This window comes from Lactuca serriola, chromosome 2 (genome assembly GCF_051521515.1).
Source record: "Lactuca serriola cultivar US96UC23 chromosome 2, Lser_US96UC23_V15, whole genome shotgun sequence".
NCBI classification, from domain to species: Eukaryota; Viridiplantae; Streptophyta; class Magnoliopsida; order Asterales; family Asteraceae; genus Lactuca; species Lactuca serriola.
In genome coordinates, this window is record NC_136409.1 from 55,333,006 (window position 1) to 55,348,728 (window position 15,723).

A 15,723-nucleotide genomic window follows, 5' to 3' on the forward strand; every position below is an offset into this window, starting at 1 on the left:
ACTCACAAACACCCAGGACTAGGATTAAAAGTTGATACGAAACCAGTCCCTACAACCTCGTTTCATGCATCAATCAGAAACTCATCTTTTGTCCCAGGCTCCAAACTAGTTTGGATGCCTAAACTAACTGTGTAATTTTCAGGCCTTGTGCAAGGAGGAACAAGAAGAAGAATGGTTAATCGACAGTGCCTGCTCCTTGCACATGACGGGAAGGTTAGAATACCTTCAAGATTTCAGGCCAATATGCAACGGTGGAAATTTCACATTCGGGAACAATGCAAATGGGATAATCCAAGGTTATGGTGTTCTCACTATGGGAAACTTCTCTATTCAAAAGGTTGCTTATGTAGAAGGCCTTATACATAATCTCATCAGTGTTGGTCAACTATGTAAAGCAGGCCATCGTGTTGAATTTGATGATCAATTTTGTTCTGTAATGACAAGCGATAGGAGCACTTGTCTGATCAAGTCCAAATCCGATGATACTATGTATCCTCTGGATGTATCTCTAATCATAGGCAAACCGCAGTTATGCTTCCTATCAAAAGCAGTATCCGAAGTCAGCTGGCTATGGCACCGCAAGCTCGCTCATCTCAACTTCAGATACATCAACAATTTGGTCACCAGAGATACAGTCAGAGGTCTTCCAATCCTCAAGTTCACCAATGATACTCTCTGTCCTGCATGTTAATGTGGTAAACAATTCAAGGCAAGTCACCCCACGGTGATTGACTCCTCAGTTTCTTAACCATTGGAACTCTTACACATTGATCTTTATGGTCCATCTACCGTAGCTAGTCTTCATCAGAAAAAATACAAACTGGTTATAGTGGATGACTTCACACATTTCACATGGGTCTTCTTTCTTCGACTCAAGTCAGAAACACCGTAGGTGTTGATCAACTTCATCAAGGAAATTGAACTTCAGATCAAGTTACCAGTTAGACGTATCGGAAGTGATAATGGAACCGAGTTTACTAACCATCTTCTCAATAGTTTCTTGGTTTCCAAAGGGATTACTCACAACTTCTTAGCTCCTTACACACCACAACAAAATGGGGTAGTACAACGAAGGAACTGCACTCTAGTAGAAGCTGCCAGATCTATGCTAAACTTTGCACACCTACCTCTCTACTTCTGGATGGAAGCAGTGGCCACAACCTGTTTTGTACAAAATCGAGGCATTGTGTGCAAACGTCTCAACAAAACACCGTATGAGGGCCTTAACAACCGCAAACCAAATGTCCTATTCTTTCATATATTTGGATGTAGATGTTTCGTAATCAACAACATAGATCACCTCAACAAATTCATACCAAAGTCTGATGAAGGCATCTTCCTTGGCTACTCTACTAACAAGGTTGCTTATCGAGTTCTCATTAGACGCACAAGGTTGATAATTGAAAGCTTCGATGTGTAATATAATGACTATCACATCCGCAACACCACTCCATCAACCAAAACCACAACAATTCTAGAAAGTGATATTCCTGCCTCTTTGGGTCCATTAAATCTAGTTGAAGTAAACTATGATGATCTCTTTGATCTGGTAGATACAACCAAGTTATCCGAAGTTCTTGTGTCTCTAGAAGCTCAGCAGCAGCATGCTGATGTATCTGGTCCAACATTGTCCGAAGAAGTATCACTAAATACTTTCACCTCGCCGGTTGAGGGGGAAAACTCAACTTCGGACCATACAACAACCATTGAGGTTGCAGTACTTGAAGATTAAGCTCCAATCTGCAGAGAGTTTCAACTATCAAACGCTTCTTCAGACTTGGATGATGAAAACATAGAGAACATTGACACAATAACAGATTCAAGGATTATCACACTCCCTTCTGCAATCCAGGGGGAACCTTCGCAAGTTGAAGGTGAACTCCCTTCTACACTCCAAGGGGAACCGTCACCATCTACCCAAGAAAACTCTGATCGCTCCTTCATAGGTCAAGGCAATTCAGCCGGATGTTCTCAAGTCCAGGGGGAATTGCCATCTCCAACCACAGAGTCTTCTGATATTGAAGACATTCCCTCCACCGTAGTTGCTTATCATCTGCAACCTCGTCTACACGTATGGATGAGAGACCACCCACCAAGTCAAAATCATCAGCAACCCATCCGCAGGAATCCAGACTCGATCCTCCAAGGACTTATCTGATCACTGTCACTACGCACCGTTTATGTCCTCAGTCGAACCCCGGATGATCAAAGAAGCATTACTTGAACCAGACTGGATATCCGCAATGCAAGATGAGCTAGAAGAATTCAAAAGGAACAAGGTATTGCAGTTCATTCCAAAACTGCAAGGCCACACCATTGTTGACACTAGATGGGTGTACAAGAATAAGGTGGATGAATCTGGTGCGGTCCTCAGAAACAAGGCAAGACTAGTTGCCAAAGGATATAGTCAACTTGAAGGCATTGACTATGATGAAACGTATGCTCCAGTAGCACAAATGGAAGCCATCCGTATCTTCTTAGCATACACAGCGTACAAGAACATCAAGGTTCATCAAATGGATGTGAAAAGTGCTTTTCTCAATGGCGAATTAAAATAGGAGGTTTATCTTCAGCAACCTCTGGGCTTCGATAGTCTTGAATTCCCAAGCCACTGCTACAAGCTTGAAAAAGCAGTCTACTGTCTAAAACAAGCCCCAAGAGCATGGTACGAGACTCTCTCTGAATTTCTTGTCTCGTCCAGATACAAACGAAGAGTGATTGATCCCACTTTATTTAGAAAATCAAATGGTGATCATATAATGCTTGTACAAATATATGTGGATGATATCATTTTCGGCTCAACTGATCAAAAGATGGTGAATGAATTTGCTAAGCTCATGACCAACAAGTTCCAAATGAGCATGAATAGAGAAATTAACTTCTTTCTAGGACTTCAAGTGAAACAAGTCCCTCAAGGGATATTCATTCATCAAGATAAATACACCTCAGAACTGTTAAAGAAATATTCAATGGACAACTGCTCTTCGGTTAAGGTCCCCATGGCCTTCGGATATAAGATATATGTTGATCCCTCAGGTGAATTGGTTAATCACAAGACTTATAGAGGTATTATTGGCTCTTTGATCTACCTCACCGCAAGCCGACTAGATATAGTCTTTGCAATGGGTGTATGCGCAGGGTACCAGGCTGACCCAAAAATGTAACACATGACCGCAGCCAAGAAAATCCTACGGTACTTGAAGGGTAGCAAAACTATTGGATTATGGTACCCCGCAGGAAACGATTTCAATCTTCAAGCATTCACGGATGTGGATCATGCTGGATTTAAAATTGATAGCAAAAGCACCTCAGGTGGATGTCAATTTCTGGGTGGAAGACTCGTCAGGTGGTCATCAAGGAAATAAAATTGTGTGTCATTGTCTACCGCAGAAGCTGAATATGTGGCCGCAGCCAACTGTTGTTCATAAGTCTTATGGATGAAAACACAACTATTGGACTATGGATACATAATGTTGTGGATACCAATCCATTGTGACTCTGAAAGTGCTATAGCGATTTCTCACAATCCTATTCAACACTCCAAGACCAAGCATATTGAACTACAGTATCACTTCATCAAAGACCACATCCTGAAAGGTAACATTGAACTAATTTTTGTCCATACTCATGAAGAGATTGTTGATGTATTCACAAAGGCACTTGACTCTTCAAAACTCAATAGTTTCTTACAAATGTTAGGAATGATGAATCTGGACCCACAATTCTTTTTGAATTGATAGGTACCATAGACCATCCTTGGTCTCTGTTACCGTCCTAGTTAAAGTTATCTATGATAGATGGTTTTGATATATCCTATGTACTGCAACCATATATCATACTTATACTTCAATGGTCCTTACTGTTTGTTATTACTAATCATTGTTCAAGTGCTCCTCTCAGTTCTTCTACCGCAGTCATCCATCCGACGGCAAATGATCCATTCGCAATGAAGTTTCAATCCGCAGTCACTTTCTCAATCTGAAGTCACTTTGATTGATTTCCAAACTGTTACATTTTTAAAAAAAAAAACATGGTGTGCTATTTAATGATCCTTCATTAAATAGAGAAAACATAAAATAAATAAATAAATAAAAACATTCTTTATGAAACTGTCACATTCTTTTTGAATAAACCTCGTGTCAGACCTATTTTAGGTATGATAACAAAAAGAGAGATTTCCCAAAATGAAATCCTTTTAATCTGTCTCTTCCTATTACCCTAAAACGTCTAATCCTTTACAACTTCCCTTTATCCAACGGATTAATCTCTCCCTCACAACATGTTCTCCAAATGTGATTTTTGATCCTTACATTTCATTAAATGCAAACCCTTTTAAGTAAATCTCAAAAATACAGATTTAATCCTATTTTCTTAATCTATGGCTGAGATTAACTCTCTTAATCCAAGAAAAACACCCAAACGTTTTACCCAAATTCACTTAGGGTAAAATAGTTTCCCGCTCCAATAAGCCACTATAAAACTCCCTTCCTCTTCCTCAAGAAAAGTTTACGCTTTCTGAATTTCAAACCTTTCTCTTGCAATCTGTTTTCCTCTTGCAAAGCTCCTTCAACCTCCTAAAATGGTGAAATCATGCATCTCCAAGAAACACTCCAAGGCATCTGGATCAGTAAACCCTACTGGTTCAGACTCTACTTCAAGACATTTAACGCCTACGATTACCTCAAGCAATTTCAGGGCTGTGTTTGAAGAGCATTCCTTCTACAATGCTCCAACAAAGTTGATTATCAATTTTCTGTCCAATCACCCATTGTTTGGACCCTTCGATTCGTTCTCAAATGTGGTTCCTTTTTCAACCCTATTCAAATGTGCCTTCTCAACATATCAACCACTAGAGAATCCTCCAGAAGTGCATCTGAACCTAGTTACGATTCTTTCGTCATTCTGACTAAAGAATAGTTTCTCACTGCCATCAACCTCCTTGTTCATCCTTCAATCAAGGTTTTCACTCCAAACATGGCGGACATCCTTACTGCACTTTACCAGATGGGTTATCAAAAGAAGATCAAAGGAATTGGAAAATTTAAGAAAAATCAAATGCCTGCGGTTTGGCAATTTATTTGCCACTTTGTGATCCGCAGTCTGTCCGGCAAAACCGGATGCACGGATAATATGGGACTCAAGCTTCTAGAGTTAGTGTGGAGTATTTTCACTAGCCATGACGTCAACTACGATCAGATACTATGGGATGACTTCTTACAATATATTCCCAAGGAAAGCCCAAGAGAGAACCCTACCGAACTCACGTTTGCAAGGTTCTGGTCTCTATGCATCTCAGATCTCCATGCGGATGCAGGACTCAGCATGGGCAACGACATAAATCTCTTTGTCACCAAGGATCTCAAAAGGTACATTCCCTCATCTGATCAATCTGTTTTTGGACCCATTAGAAGACTACCAGTCCACATTCTCTCTACTCTTGGTCTTAAGACTGTTGATGTCTCAAACCATATTGAGACTACGGAAGGTATTGTCCCATACCTACCTACCCCGCCTCTAGAAACCTCATCCGCAATCACTACCCCTGGTAGTACCGTAGTCCTATCTTCCACCACTCTTTCCAACCTGTCTTTATCACAAAGACGTAAAAAGTTAGCCTCTGCTCATCAAGGCCCCCACCACACCAAGAAACAAGGCACTCCTAAGAAAAAGGATGCTCCCAAACAAGCCAATCCTTCAAAGAAAAGGAAAATCACCCCACCAGTGCTAACAAATGTTGAACCAAGCAAACATCAATCTCCCTCTCCCTCTAGTAGTGATTGTGATGAGGACGATCAACCTATCGCAGTCCTCAATAAAAGAAAAACTAATTCCACATGCCAAATGCATGACCGGACTGATCCCGCAGCCTCTCAAAAGGCTTCGGTAGTCCTTGGGGTGGCCGCACACCCATTCGAATCAACCATCCAATACCACTTAGACGCAGATGGTGCGTCTGCTTCACCTCAATGTGGAGATTCACCCCAGGTCAATCCCAAGAGGATAGAACTAGCTCCTGCCCTAAGATCTCCAGGGCTTCCCGTCTACACTTCTTTTCCCTAGAGGAGTTGAACTCCATACTTTTGCCTATTACCCAAACACTTCAAACACCTTCCCAACCGCAAGGCGACTCTTCATCCTTTGCCAGAACTGAGGCGAGGCCAAACTTGACTCTAGGTCAAGGAGACCAAGGAAGCTTAGGAAATCCTACTCTGCTTACATCTGTAACAGGTGGTTTAGGCACGGTGAGAACCAATGTGCTAGGATCCATGAACCCGAGGGACACCTCGGTGCGATACCAAGGAATTGACGAAATTGACCTCAATGATTCATGGAGCAAGTATCAACCATCAAATGAAGCCGAAGCCAAGAAATATGCCGCTTTCCGTAGGGCATTCCAAGCAAGAAAGGCACGGCAAATAAAGTAGCATCAACAGAAACAACAAGAAATCCAGTCCGTAGCTAAGTATTGGGCAGATGCAATCAATAATGCCAATATTGTATCTACTATCTACAAATTTCAAGCCTTGATGGACAACATGGCTGATACAATCCGCAAAGCTCAAGATGCGACTGCTGATCAAACTCCTTCAAAGCCCCCCCCCCCCATCTCCAACTGCCAAAGACTCTCAAGATGCAGGCACCAAAATAGAAGTCAACTCTGCTCCCACCTTCGGTTTTGATGACGTTGATCTAAATGAGGTGAATCAGCCCAGTTCTTCGGATGATGACCTCATGATGTTTGATGAAGAAAAGGAATCGACTGGTTCTCAACACTCAACCTCTAAGCCCAGGGAGAAAAAGAAAAAGAAGAAGATGGTCATTTCAAGAAAAGAATTCTTAAGTCTACAATCCAAAGTAGATCAAATTCTTGCCGCAGTCAAGTCAACTCAACCGCAATCAGAAGACCATCTGGTACCGCAGTCCTTGATCGAAAGGATTGAAAGATTGGAGACTAGGGAACGTCTAGCTGCTGAGAGAATTTCTCTCAAAGTAGAAATGGGAATTCGGTCCCTCGACAACAATCGCCAAGAAGATCACAAGGAATTCATGGCTTTTGCATAGCGCCTCATCTCTGAGGTATCCGCAATCAAAGACAATCTACAAACAGCCATTGTGGACCAATCCTCTCTTTCTTAGAAACTGATAGCTGAGACTCACATTGCTTATGAGTCCACTATCTCAGTCCTTCATGCAACGATCAACAAACTCCAACGATCCCTATCTTCAAATTTCTATGGTACTGAAATTCTCCAACTGACAAAGGAGATTCATTGGCTACTCTTCAACACCACCATCCCTGACAATCATCAACTGGCTGATGTTCTCAAAGCTCATTTTCAGGAGGTGTGTGCCAAGGTCGATGATCTGAAACAATGTCTTGAGGAGGCTCCGGGTCTGAACTCCTCAATAGGGGAAGTGAAGAAGACCATCATGAAGAAGAACATGATGAAGAATATCATCAATCCAACAATGCTTCTCACAAAATTCCTTCACTCCAACCTTCACCGCAACCATCTCCTCACAAGAGTCCAAGCAATCAGTCACCTCCATCAGAATAAAAAATCATTCCCTCTCCTGAACGACATGAGACTCCCGCTCACTTCAAGAATCTAGCAGATCACATGTCATCTCCAAGCTCAAATGACTCTCCCATCACCAAACAGAAGAAAGCTAACTGGAAAGCAGCTAAACTTGCTGAGCTCATATGGAGAGAATGCGGTTTCGACACTGTCACGGATGAATCCTTGATAAACTCTTGGATCAATCCCCACCACAGACTGCTGGACGACGAATACAAACCATATCTCACCTATGCTGAACCCCCCTCTGATGGCTATTGGGATGTTCCAATCTCCCCAAACGCTAAATACTTCACACTATTTGAGCAATTTGACCGTAGCCTACCGGATCACAAAAGACTGCCCATGGAATTCGAGAGAATCAATCGATTCTATGCCAAAAATGCCTCTCCCATAGATAAAATTTGGTCTAACAATAGACCATCCACAGTTAAGAACTTCAAGCCCCGAAAATTCATGAAGGCTGACTTCTTTCAATACACACTCACAAGAAGGAATCAGGACTATGTCCGCACCCAAGTTGACTTCCCCTGTATGAACCTATAAGAAGTTTTTCTTATAGCAAAGGTGTTCCAAAACAAGTGTGAAAAGTATCCTAAAATGAAGATAGCACTTGAAAGGGAAAGCATTTTTCTGAAGGAAACTGTCTGCGACTTCGCAAAGATTGATGCAGACATCCTGCACCGATGCCTACCAAAGGTTATTAAGAAAGATCCCTAGGTGCAACAAACTTCCCTGAACTTGGAGTCATCTTCAAAAGGAAGACCAATTAGGTCAAATACTCCATTCCCACGACCTCCATGAGTCGTCTTTCAAAGAAGCAACTTGAAATCTGTCGAACCGCAGTAGAAAAATTGAAACACACAACTGCCAAAGTCATGTTCGAGATTTTAAGAAGGATCACCTGGTTTGAAAATATCAGGAAGTTTTGGTGGATTCTGATCAAGTTCCTTAAACTTGATAAGTGAAGAAAAAGTTAGAGATCACTGAGGGGGAAATTATTGAAATATGAAGTGACCCTCTTAACTTAGCCTACCGCAGCCCACAAGGATCTGTAGTCAAGCTCTCATCAGCAGCTTCATCTGAAGTCATCTATCCAACCGCAGTCCTACTTACTTTACTTAGTTTAATTTTATCTATCTTTTCTGTAATACTCTCTATTGTCCACTATACGTTGCATGGCTACTCTTAGAGAGTGGATCAAATGTAATTCATGAGTCTCTATATATCGAGCTTATTCTTTCACAGTTTATAAGAATATTTTCACCTCTATCAATCTGAACTATCTTCAAGTATATCAATTACATTTCTCTTACACATCTCATATCTTTCTAAATCCTCTCGAACGTAACTGAAAATTACTTCTCTTCGGAGCAAGTCATTCGTGACTTTATCGCTAAGCTTGATCTCACTCACTAACTTAGTTTGAATGCATTCCATGTTATGAATCAACTTATGTGTTTACTTGATATATCACCTACTGTCATTTATGCTTCCTTACATTTCCACAACTATCTAACTATCTAACTCGTTAACTTATTATTGTTGAACGTTTACATCCTTTGAGATTAACTAATTCAACAACTATATGTTGGATTAGTGTCAAAGCCCGTAACCATATTTTGTAAGTACTTGACCCGGTTGTGCATGGTCCTTTTGGGTTGCCTTCACCAAAGCAACTTGACTGGAGAAATAAATAGAGAAAGAGGTTATTATGATTTATTAATATGTTATAAGAATAATATATTAAATGAGAAATCATATTTGTTTAATTATTATTGGTCAATAATTAATTAGCAATTAATTTTGTGATCAAGTGTAATTAATTAAACTAGAGGGGCTGAATTGTAATTATGTGATAGTTGCAAAGTAGGGCAATAATTAACCTTGTTAAAGGATGGAAGAATTCAAGGATAAGGATATTCTTGAAATTGTCCAAGGTCCAAGAGATAAGGGTTTTTCAAGGCTTATCTTATGATTGCTTGGTGGGCAAGCAACTAGATAAGGATAAGGACTTAAACCTTAATCTCAACCCTATATAAAGACCTCTAGGCCTTGAGAAATCGTCTACTTGCTTCCAAGAGCTCCCAAGGATGATTTCTACCTCCTCCATTCTCTCTCTATAGCCTCTCCAATTGCTTGTGGTGTTTGTGAGCCATTAGAGGCACTACACTTGTGGTGCTTGCTTTCAAGACTTAGGGTTTGAAGATTTAAGTTGTTATTGCAATATAACAACAAGAGGTATGTGATCTAACCTTCTATGTGATTTTCAAAAATAGCATGCTACATTAGGGTTTTATTCATGTGTTCATAATGTTGTGTATCTAATAGTGAAAACATAGATCCAAATCTAGGGTTGCATGCACACATAGGATTGTTTGTATAAAACCCATCAGTGGTATTAGAGCCTTTGGTTAACTTGTTTTCAATTAGTTTTATACAATTGTATGAACTTGACAAATTAGGGTTTATTGCCAATAAACCCTAGGAGGCATGAAATTTAGAGATTAGGGTTTCCTAACCCTAATTTGCGAAAATTGTGAAAAGGTTTTTGAATCCTTTCCATTAATCCATGATTTCGAAATCTAGGGTTTGCAAACCCTTAGATTTCGAGATTAGCCTCTTTCCCTAAGATACGATCCTAATTTTTAAGGATTTGGATAATCCCATATCTTGTAATTATCTTTTAATGGTTAAATATGGTAATTAAAGATTTTGAATTATCCCATCCCCTTACTTTCGAAATTTAGAGGGATTTAAGGGATTAGGATAAGTTAATTGTTTAAATGGAAATTATCCTTATGATTTAGATAATCCCTTATGATTTGATGATTTAAATTAATAGTTTAATTTAAGATAATTATTAAATCAATAGTTTTAATATTTAAAATTTTAATTTAAATGCTATTAAATTCGAAAATTTTAAATTGAAGATTAAAACCCTAGTATTTTGAAATGTTTAAAACACACCCTATACTATTATATTATTACAAGCTTAAATAATTAAAAGGCTAGTCTTACCGTTAGTAGGCCTCATCCACGAAGCTAGTCTATAAGGTGGGTATAAGGTTGCTGCCTATAAAATGGCGCTTAATGGGTGTACACTCACACCTACCGCTTGCTTGACTGGTGGAGGGTCGTTAGCCGAACGGGTAGGATAGGGCAATCCTCTCTTCATTAATAAGTATAATGAATCTATATAAAGTAACTAAAGGTTTTTATAAATTCCCAATCCTAGTTACTTTAGGCAAAAGTGAAATTGATGCAATCCCATGAAATTACACTATGCACCCTTGCTAAGAAGTTAGTGGTTGGTTCTAAGCAAAGGTGGCAAAGGGTGATTCATTGTTTATCATAGTTCGATGGAGCGTGTGTGGTTTACCGCACTACTAGAAAAACAGCCTTTTACGACGCTCATTGCGCGTCGTAAAAGGCTCAGACGACGCGCAAATGCGCGTCAAGGAAGGCCCTGTCATAAAGAGAGACGACGCGCTTTTGCGCGTCATCTATAGACGACGCGCATTTACGACGCGCATTTACGACGCGCAATTACGACGCACGTTTACGACACGCAATGCGTATCAAGGAAGGCCCTGTCCTAAAGGAAGACGACACGCATTCGCGTGTCGTAACCTTACGACGCGCGTGTTAATGACACGCAATGCGTATCAAGAAAGCCCCTGTCAAGAAAGGCCATGTCATAAATGAAGATGACACACATTTTTGCGTATCATAATTTTAAATGTTTAAAAAAAAATTATTTTTCAGATTTACTAATTTTCAAATTAAATTTGTAGTTAATGTCTCATAATAGAAAATAAATATCATATACAAAAAATACAATCCATTGCATCAAATTTAATATCATACAAATAAAATACCATAAATAACAAAGATAATTCATTTCACTAATATGTCTATTCCAATAGTAAATGTTATAAAAAGATGAACTCAAGAGAAGTAGAATTTACATACAATTGCATTATCTAGCTTACTATCTGCCAACAACTCTCCGTGTATTTGATTTTTGCTTGTGTCTCGTTTCCTCCAAAACTTCTAGATACGTTGTGAGCATGCTATAAAAATTGATTAACATGCAGGTTGTGAGCATTAAAGAAGCTTTTGAGAAAACTATGAGACAATACAATTGTGAGTTTGCTTTTGTCCTCAATCGTGCTTCCAATCTTCATCTTGTTGAGGTTTGTTTCAGGGAGGGAAAAATATATATTTTTATATTTACATAAAGGAAAAAAGTTTGGATTAGAAAATGACATGTTTACCCTTGTAATGAAAAGTTGTGTTTCAATTTTGGTCCTTATTTTTGAGGTTCTTGTAAAGGTTTTGGTCCTTGAGTATAGCTGATTTTTTCCACTTTGGACCCAAAAATAGTCATTTTCGTTGGAGAAGAGGCCAAATATGCAAAAAGGAAACTGTAGGGACGAAAAGAAAAAAGAAATCTATATTTAGGGACTAACAATTGTAGTTGGTTCAACTGAAGACTTTGATCCTTCAAAAGGCAAGACTTTAGTTGACCTTCTAGTCCTTGTTGTTTCACTTTGTTGTGATTTTGGTCCCTCTTACTCGCACCGTTATAAAATGACAATTTTACCCCTAGCCCCTTTCTTATAAACCAAAAAAAAGCAAACCATAACTTACTTGTGTAAAAATTCAAGACCCCCTACAGCTCTTGATTCAGTTCCCATCAATTCAATTAATCCTTCCCATTCCTGCATATATATACATAAGGTATTAATAAAAATCATACATACATACATACATACATACATACATACATACATACATAAGTGAAGAGATTTTTCACTTAAAAGCATATAACCACTTCAGAAGTTGTAGGTCTAGTTGATGGTGGTTGAGTGCACATCAATGCTATCTTGATGATCTCCACAACATGTTCTACTGCATATTCACTAGGATCTAGTTTCTCATCCATTAAATTCAGATGCGATCCACTCTCATGTAGATCCCGTGCCTATCATACACATAACAACAGAAAGGCTAGTAAGAACTTCTCACCTAAGCTTAAGGTCTCACTGAATACAAAATAAATCATTGAGTGTTTGAGATACCTTCATCATTAAAACCATAAATGAAAAGAACGGGTTGAATGAACCAATCCTTAATTATGAGATACTTACATGATCAAGGAGATTTTGAGTGACTAATTGGTAGTCAACATCCTTGTATCTCTTTCCACTAATGATTTCTAGGACCATATGTATCAACTTTCTCAAATAATTGCCCATAAATTGCATATTCAGGTGCTACATAACCACTATTCCTGCAAAGATTTAACATTGGTTATTGAAAATTTACTTTAATCAAATTGAATTAGTAGTTAAGTTATATGTACTTTTAAACAAACAAAGTCCCTGAGAATTTTGTGCTAAGATGAGTCGTATCTTCTGGTAGCAGTCTTATAAGCCCAAAATTTGCTATTTTTTGCTGCAATTCTCTATCAAGTAGAATGTTGCTAGTTCTTATATCTGTATGGATGATTGGAACATGGTACTTTTCATGTTGATATGAAAGACCCCCTGCTTCCTGTAAGATAATCTTTCTGGTACCCATATATAAAAGAGCTTGATCGTCAATGTGGAAAAGGACAGCTAGCTGTTGAATTACCACTCTGATGGTCTGAATCTGAGCTCAATTATCTACAGGAAGTCCAATAAAGGTATATATGTTCCTATCCTAAGTTTTGAATTTAAGAATAGACACCCCTGTGTTGTTGAATATAACAAACACATTACACATACATCCCTCCTATCAGGCTGAAGTTGTTGAAAGAGCAGAAGGCATCAGAAAAGAGTATAATGAGCTTGACACTGTCTGGTTCATGGCTGGATCCCTATTTCAGGTTGTTTAGCTTTTTCCTTGGTTCATTTTAGTTATTACTAATGCCTCACCCTGTAATCACATCCAAATTCATAATCAAAAATAAATAACTAGAATAAAGAAAGTAAAAGAAAATTTTAATATTATTTTAAAATCAGCTTCACCATGGCATTAAAATGCATGCTGGGATCTTCTTCCAAACATAATTATTTGGCTTAAATAATGCATACCGACTTTGCTAGAATATATATGGCCAGGTACTTGAACAAATCCAGCCTGAATAAATCCAGCCTAAGGGAGAACCTAGCCTATCAGAATCAGGTACTTGAAAAAATCCAGCCTGAATAAAAGCAAAAAAAAAAAATTAGAACTAGTTGAAATAAAAAGTTGAGTGGGAAAAGGGGAACGAGGATTGATAGAAGTGGGTTTCATTTTTCATTTGCGGGTGTGTTGTGATGACTAATTTAGGGTGGTAAGTATGGTGTTTTTATTTCATACAACAAAATATGAGCATAAATAAGATCCATAAATGGAAACAAACCAGGAAAGACAAAAATCCAATCAAGGAGCATGCTTTTGTAGACCTGTCAGCAAAAGAACAAGACAAAAAGTTCTTCATCATGATAAAAATACAAAATACTAATAATGTTAAAAAGGAAAAATGATCATAAGATGTGAAGGAAGATCAGGAAAACAGTCATCGAGATGATGCTTGGACCATGCTATTTGGCACCCAACAAACCTACATAGTCAAAAACACATTAATTAAGAATTCAAGGCATGATACTATTGAAACATAAATTTTCATATGTAACTGATATGATGCTAAATATCAGCCTAATTGGTTCAACACAAAGACCACATATACTAATCATAGATATCGAAAGTACAAAGTGGAAACATAGGTGCGCTTTTAGAACTGAATTTTTTTTGGAGGGCGCGCGGCAACTGGCGCTACATACTTTAAAACTAAAATCAATCCCATGAACCTAAATCAATGGATCAACGTTTGTGGTGTCATTGAGTCGTGTTGTGCGTTTAATCAAACGCAAACATCCTTGTCTAGTTAAAAGATCTGATTACCTAATTGGTATCGGGTCGTCAATACGATGATTGGTAAACTAATTTTTTTGGGAAGAAACAGAGACGATCATACAAAGGATTAAGATTTAAAGGAGACAATATATTACTAAAGGAGCTGCAAGGAAATGGTTCTTTCTGCAAAGATTGATCAAAATAACAGAGCTCCTTTCATCTTTTACCACAACAAGGATTCACAGAAAAGCCAAAGGTGGGAACACATCAGGAATGGCTGGAATCGGATCTGCTCTTATGTTTTCTTAGACCAATCAGAAAGATAGTAAGATAAAAATGCTTATCATGATGAAAAGACAACAAACTGGTAATGTCTAAAATGAGAATCTGATCATAATATATAATCAAAGAAAAAGTAAAAGAGTCACGAAGATGTGCATGTAATATATATATATATATATATATATATATATATATATATATATATATATAGTATTTGGCACCTAGCAAAGACATAGACGAAACTACAACCCACTTCTGGAACATGAAATCAAAGTTGGTCATCATATAAACAAAGAAAAAAAAGAATTTAAAGACATGAAAAGATACTAATACTCTGCAAGTGTCAACCATGTATTCTTCTTTCTGAAAAAAGTGCCATGAAGAAATTTGTACAATTATCAAGTCATCCAAACTAGATTATTGAAGAAATTTAAAAAAAAAAACTAAAAATCCTATGGGCCCAATAAATCTCCTTCTATCAGAAGGTTTCATGTGAAAGAGAAATTAGTACGAGGCTTCTACTTACCTTTTACCACACAATAAAAAAAAGTTTACTAAAACAATTCATGGAAAATCCAGAAACAACAACAAACCAGGAAGGACAAAGATCAATCCATGCAAGAGCATTCTTAGAACGTAGAGCACAAACCTTCAATGAAATCAAGCCTCAGGAGCTAAAGAAGAAAGAAGAACAAAAAACCAAGTTGAGGTTGTGTGGCTCTAAACTTATGTGCTCCTTCAACAACCATTTGTCAAACCACATCCTGTAATAAAAAAAATACAACATGTTTAATTTGAGTAACAATAGACATGGTCTACTAACAAAACCTGTAAATAAAAAATATCAAACCTAGTATAGATTGCAGATCAGTGCAAAAGAAGAGTTGAGGTGTCAAGTTGATACAGGAGAAGACGTCGACTTAGTCAAACCATTTATAGTGTTTCCTATTCATGCCCTAACATAATTCAC

At 38.2% G+C, this 15,723-nt stretch overlaps 1 protein-coding gene across 1 annotated transcript; it reads right to left on the minus strand.

The window, feature by feature from the left end:
- Positions 1 to 12,232: 12,232 nt before the first annotated feature.
- LOC145089234 (cold-responsive protein kinase 1-like) lies at positions 12,233 to 13,169 on the minus strand. Its single transcript, XM_079027699.1, has 4 exons — positions 12,964 to 13,169; positions 12,825 to 12,879; positions 12,418 to 12,570; positions 12,233 to 12,307 (listed from the first exon to the last, which is right to left on the minus strand). The coding sequence occupies exons 1-4, from the start codon at positions 13,167 to 13,169 to the stop codon at positions 12,233 to 12,235; spliced, it is 489 nt and encodes a 162-aa protein (XP_078883825.1).
- Positions 13,170 to 15,723: the final 2,554 nt, after the last annotated feature.

Excerpts from the sequence above, each read along its gene's own strand:
- LOC145089234 (XM_079027699.1), bottom strand. The coding sequence starts at position 13,169 with ATGGGTACCAGAAAGATTATCTTACAGGAAGCAGGGGGTCTTTCATAT. Across the intron at positions 12,880-12,963 it reads ACAAAATTCTCAGGGACTTT|GAATAGTGGTTATGTAGCAC; the intron begins GTTTGTTTAAAA and ends AAATCTTTGCAG. Across the intron at positions 12,571-12,824 it reads ATGGGCAATTATTTGAGAAA|GCACGGGATCTACATGAGAG; the intron begins GTTGATACATAT and ends TGTGTATGATAG.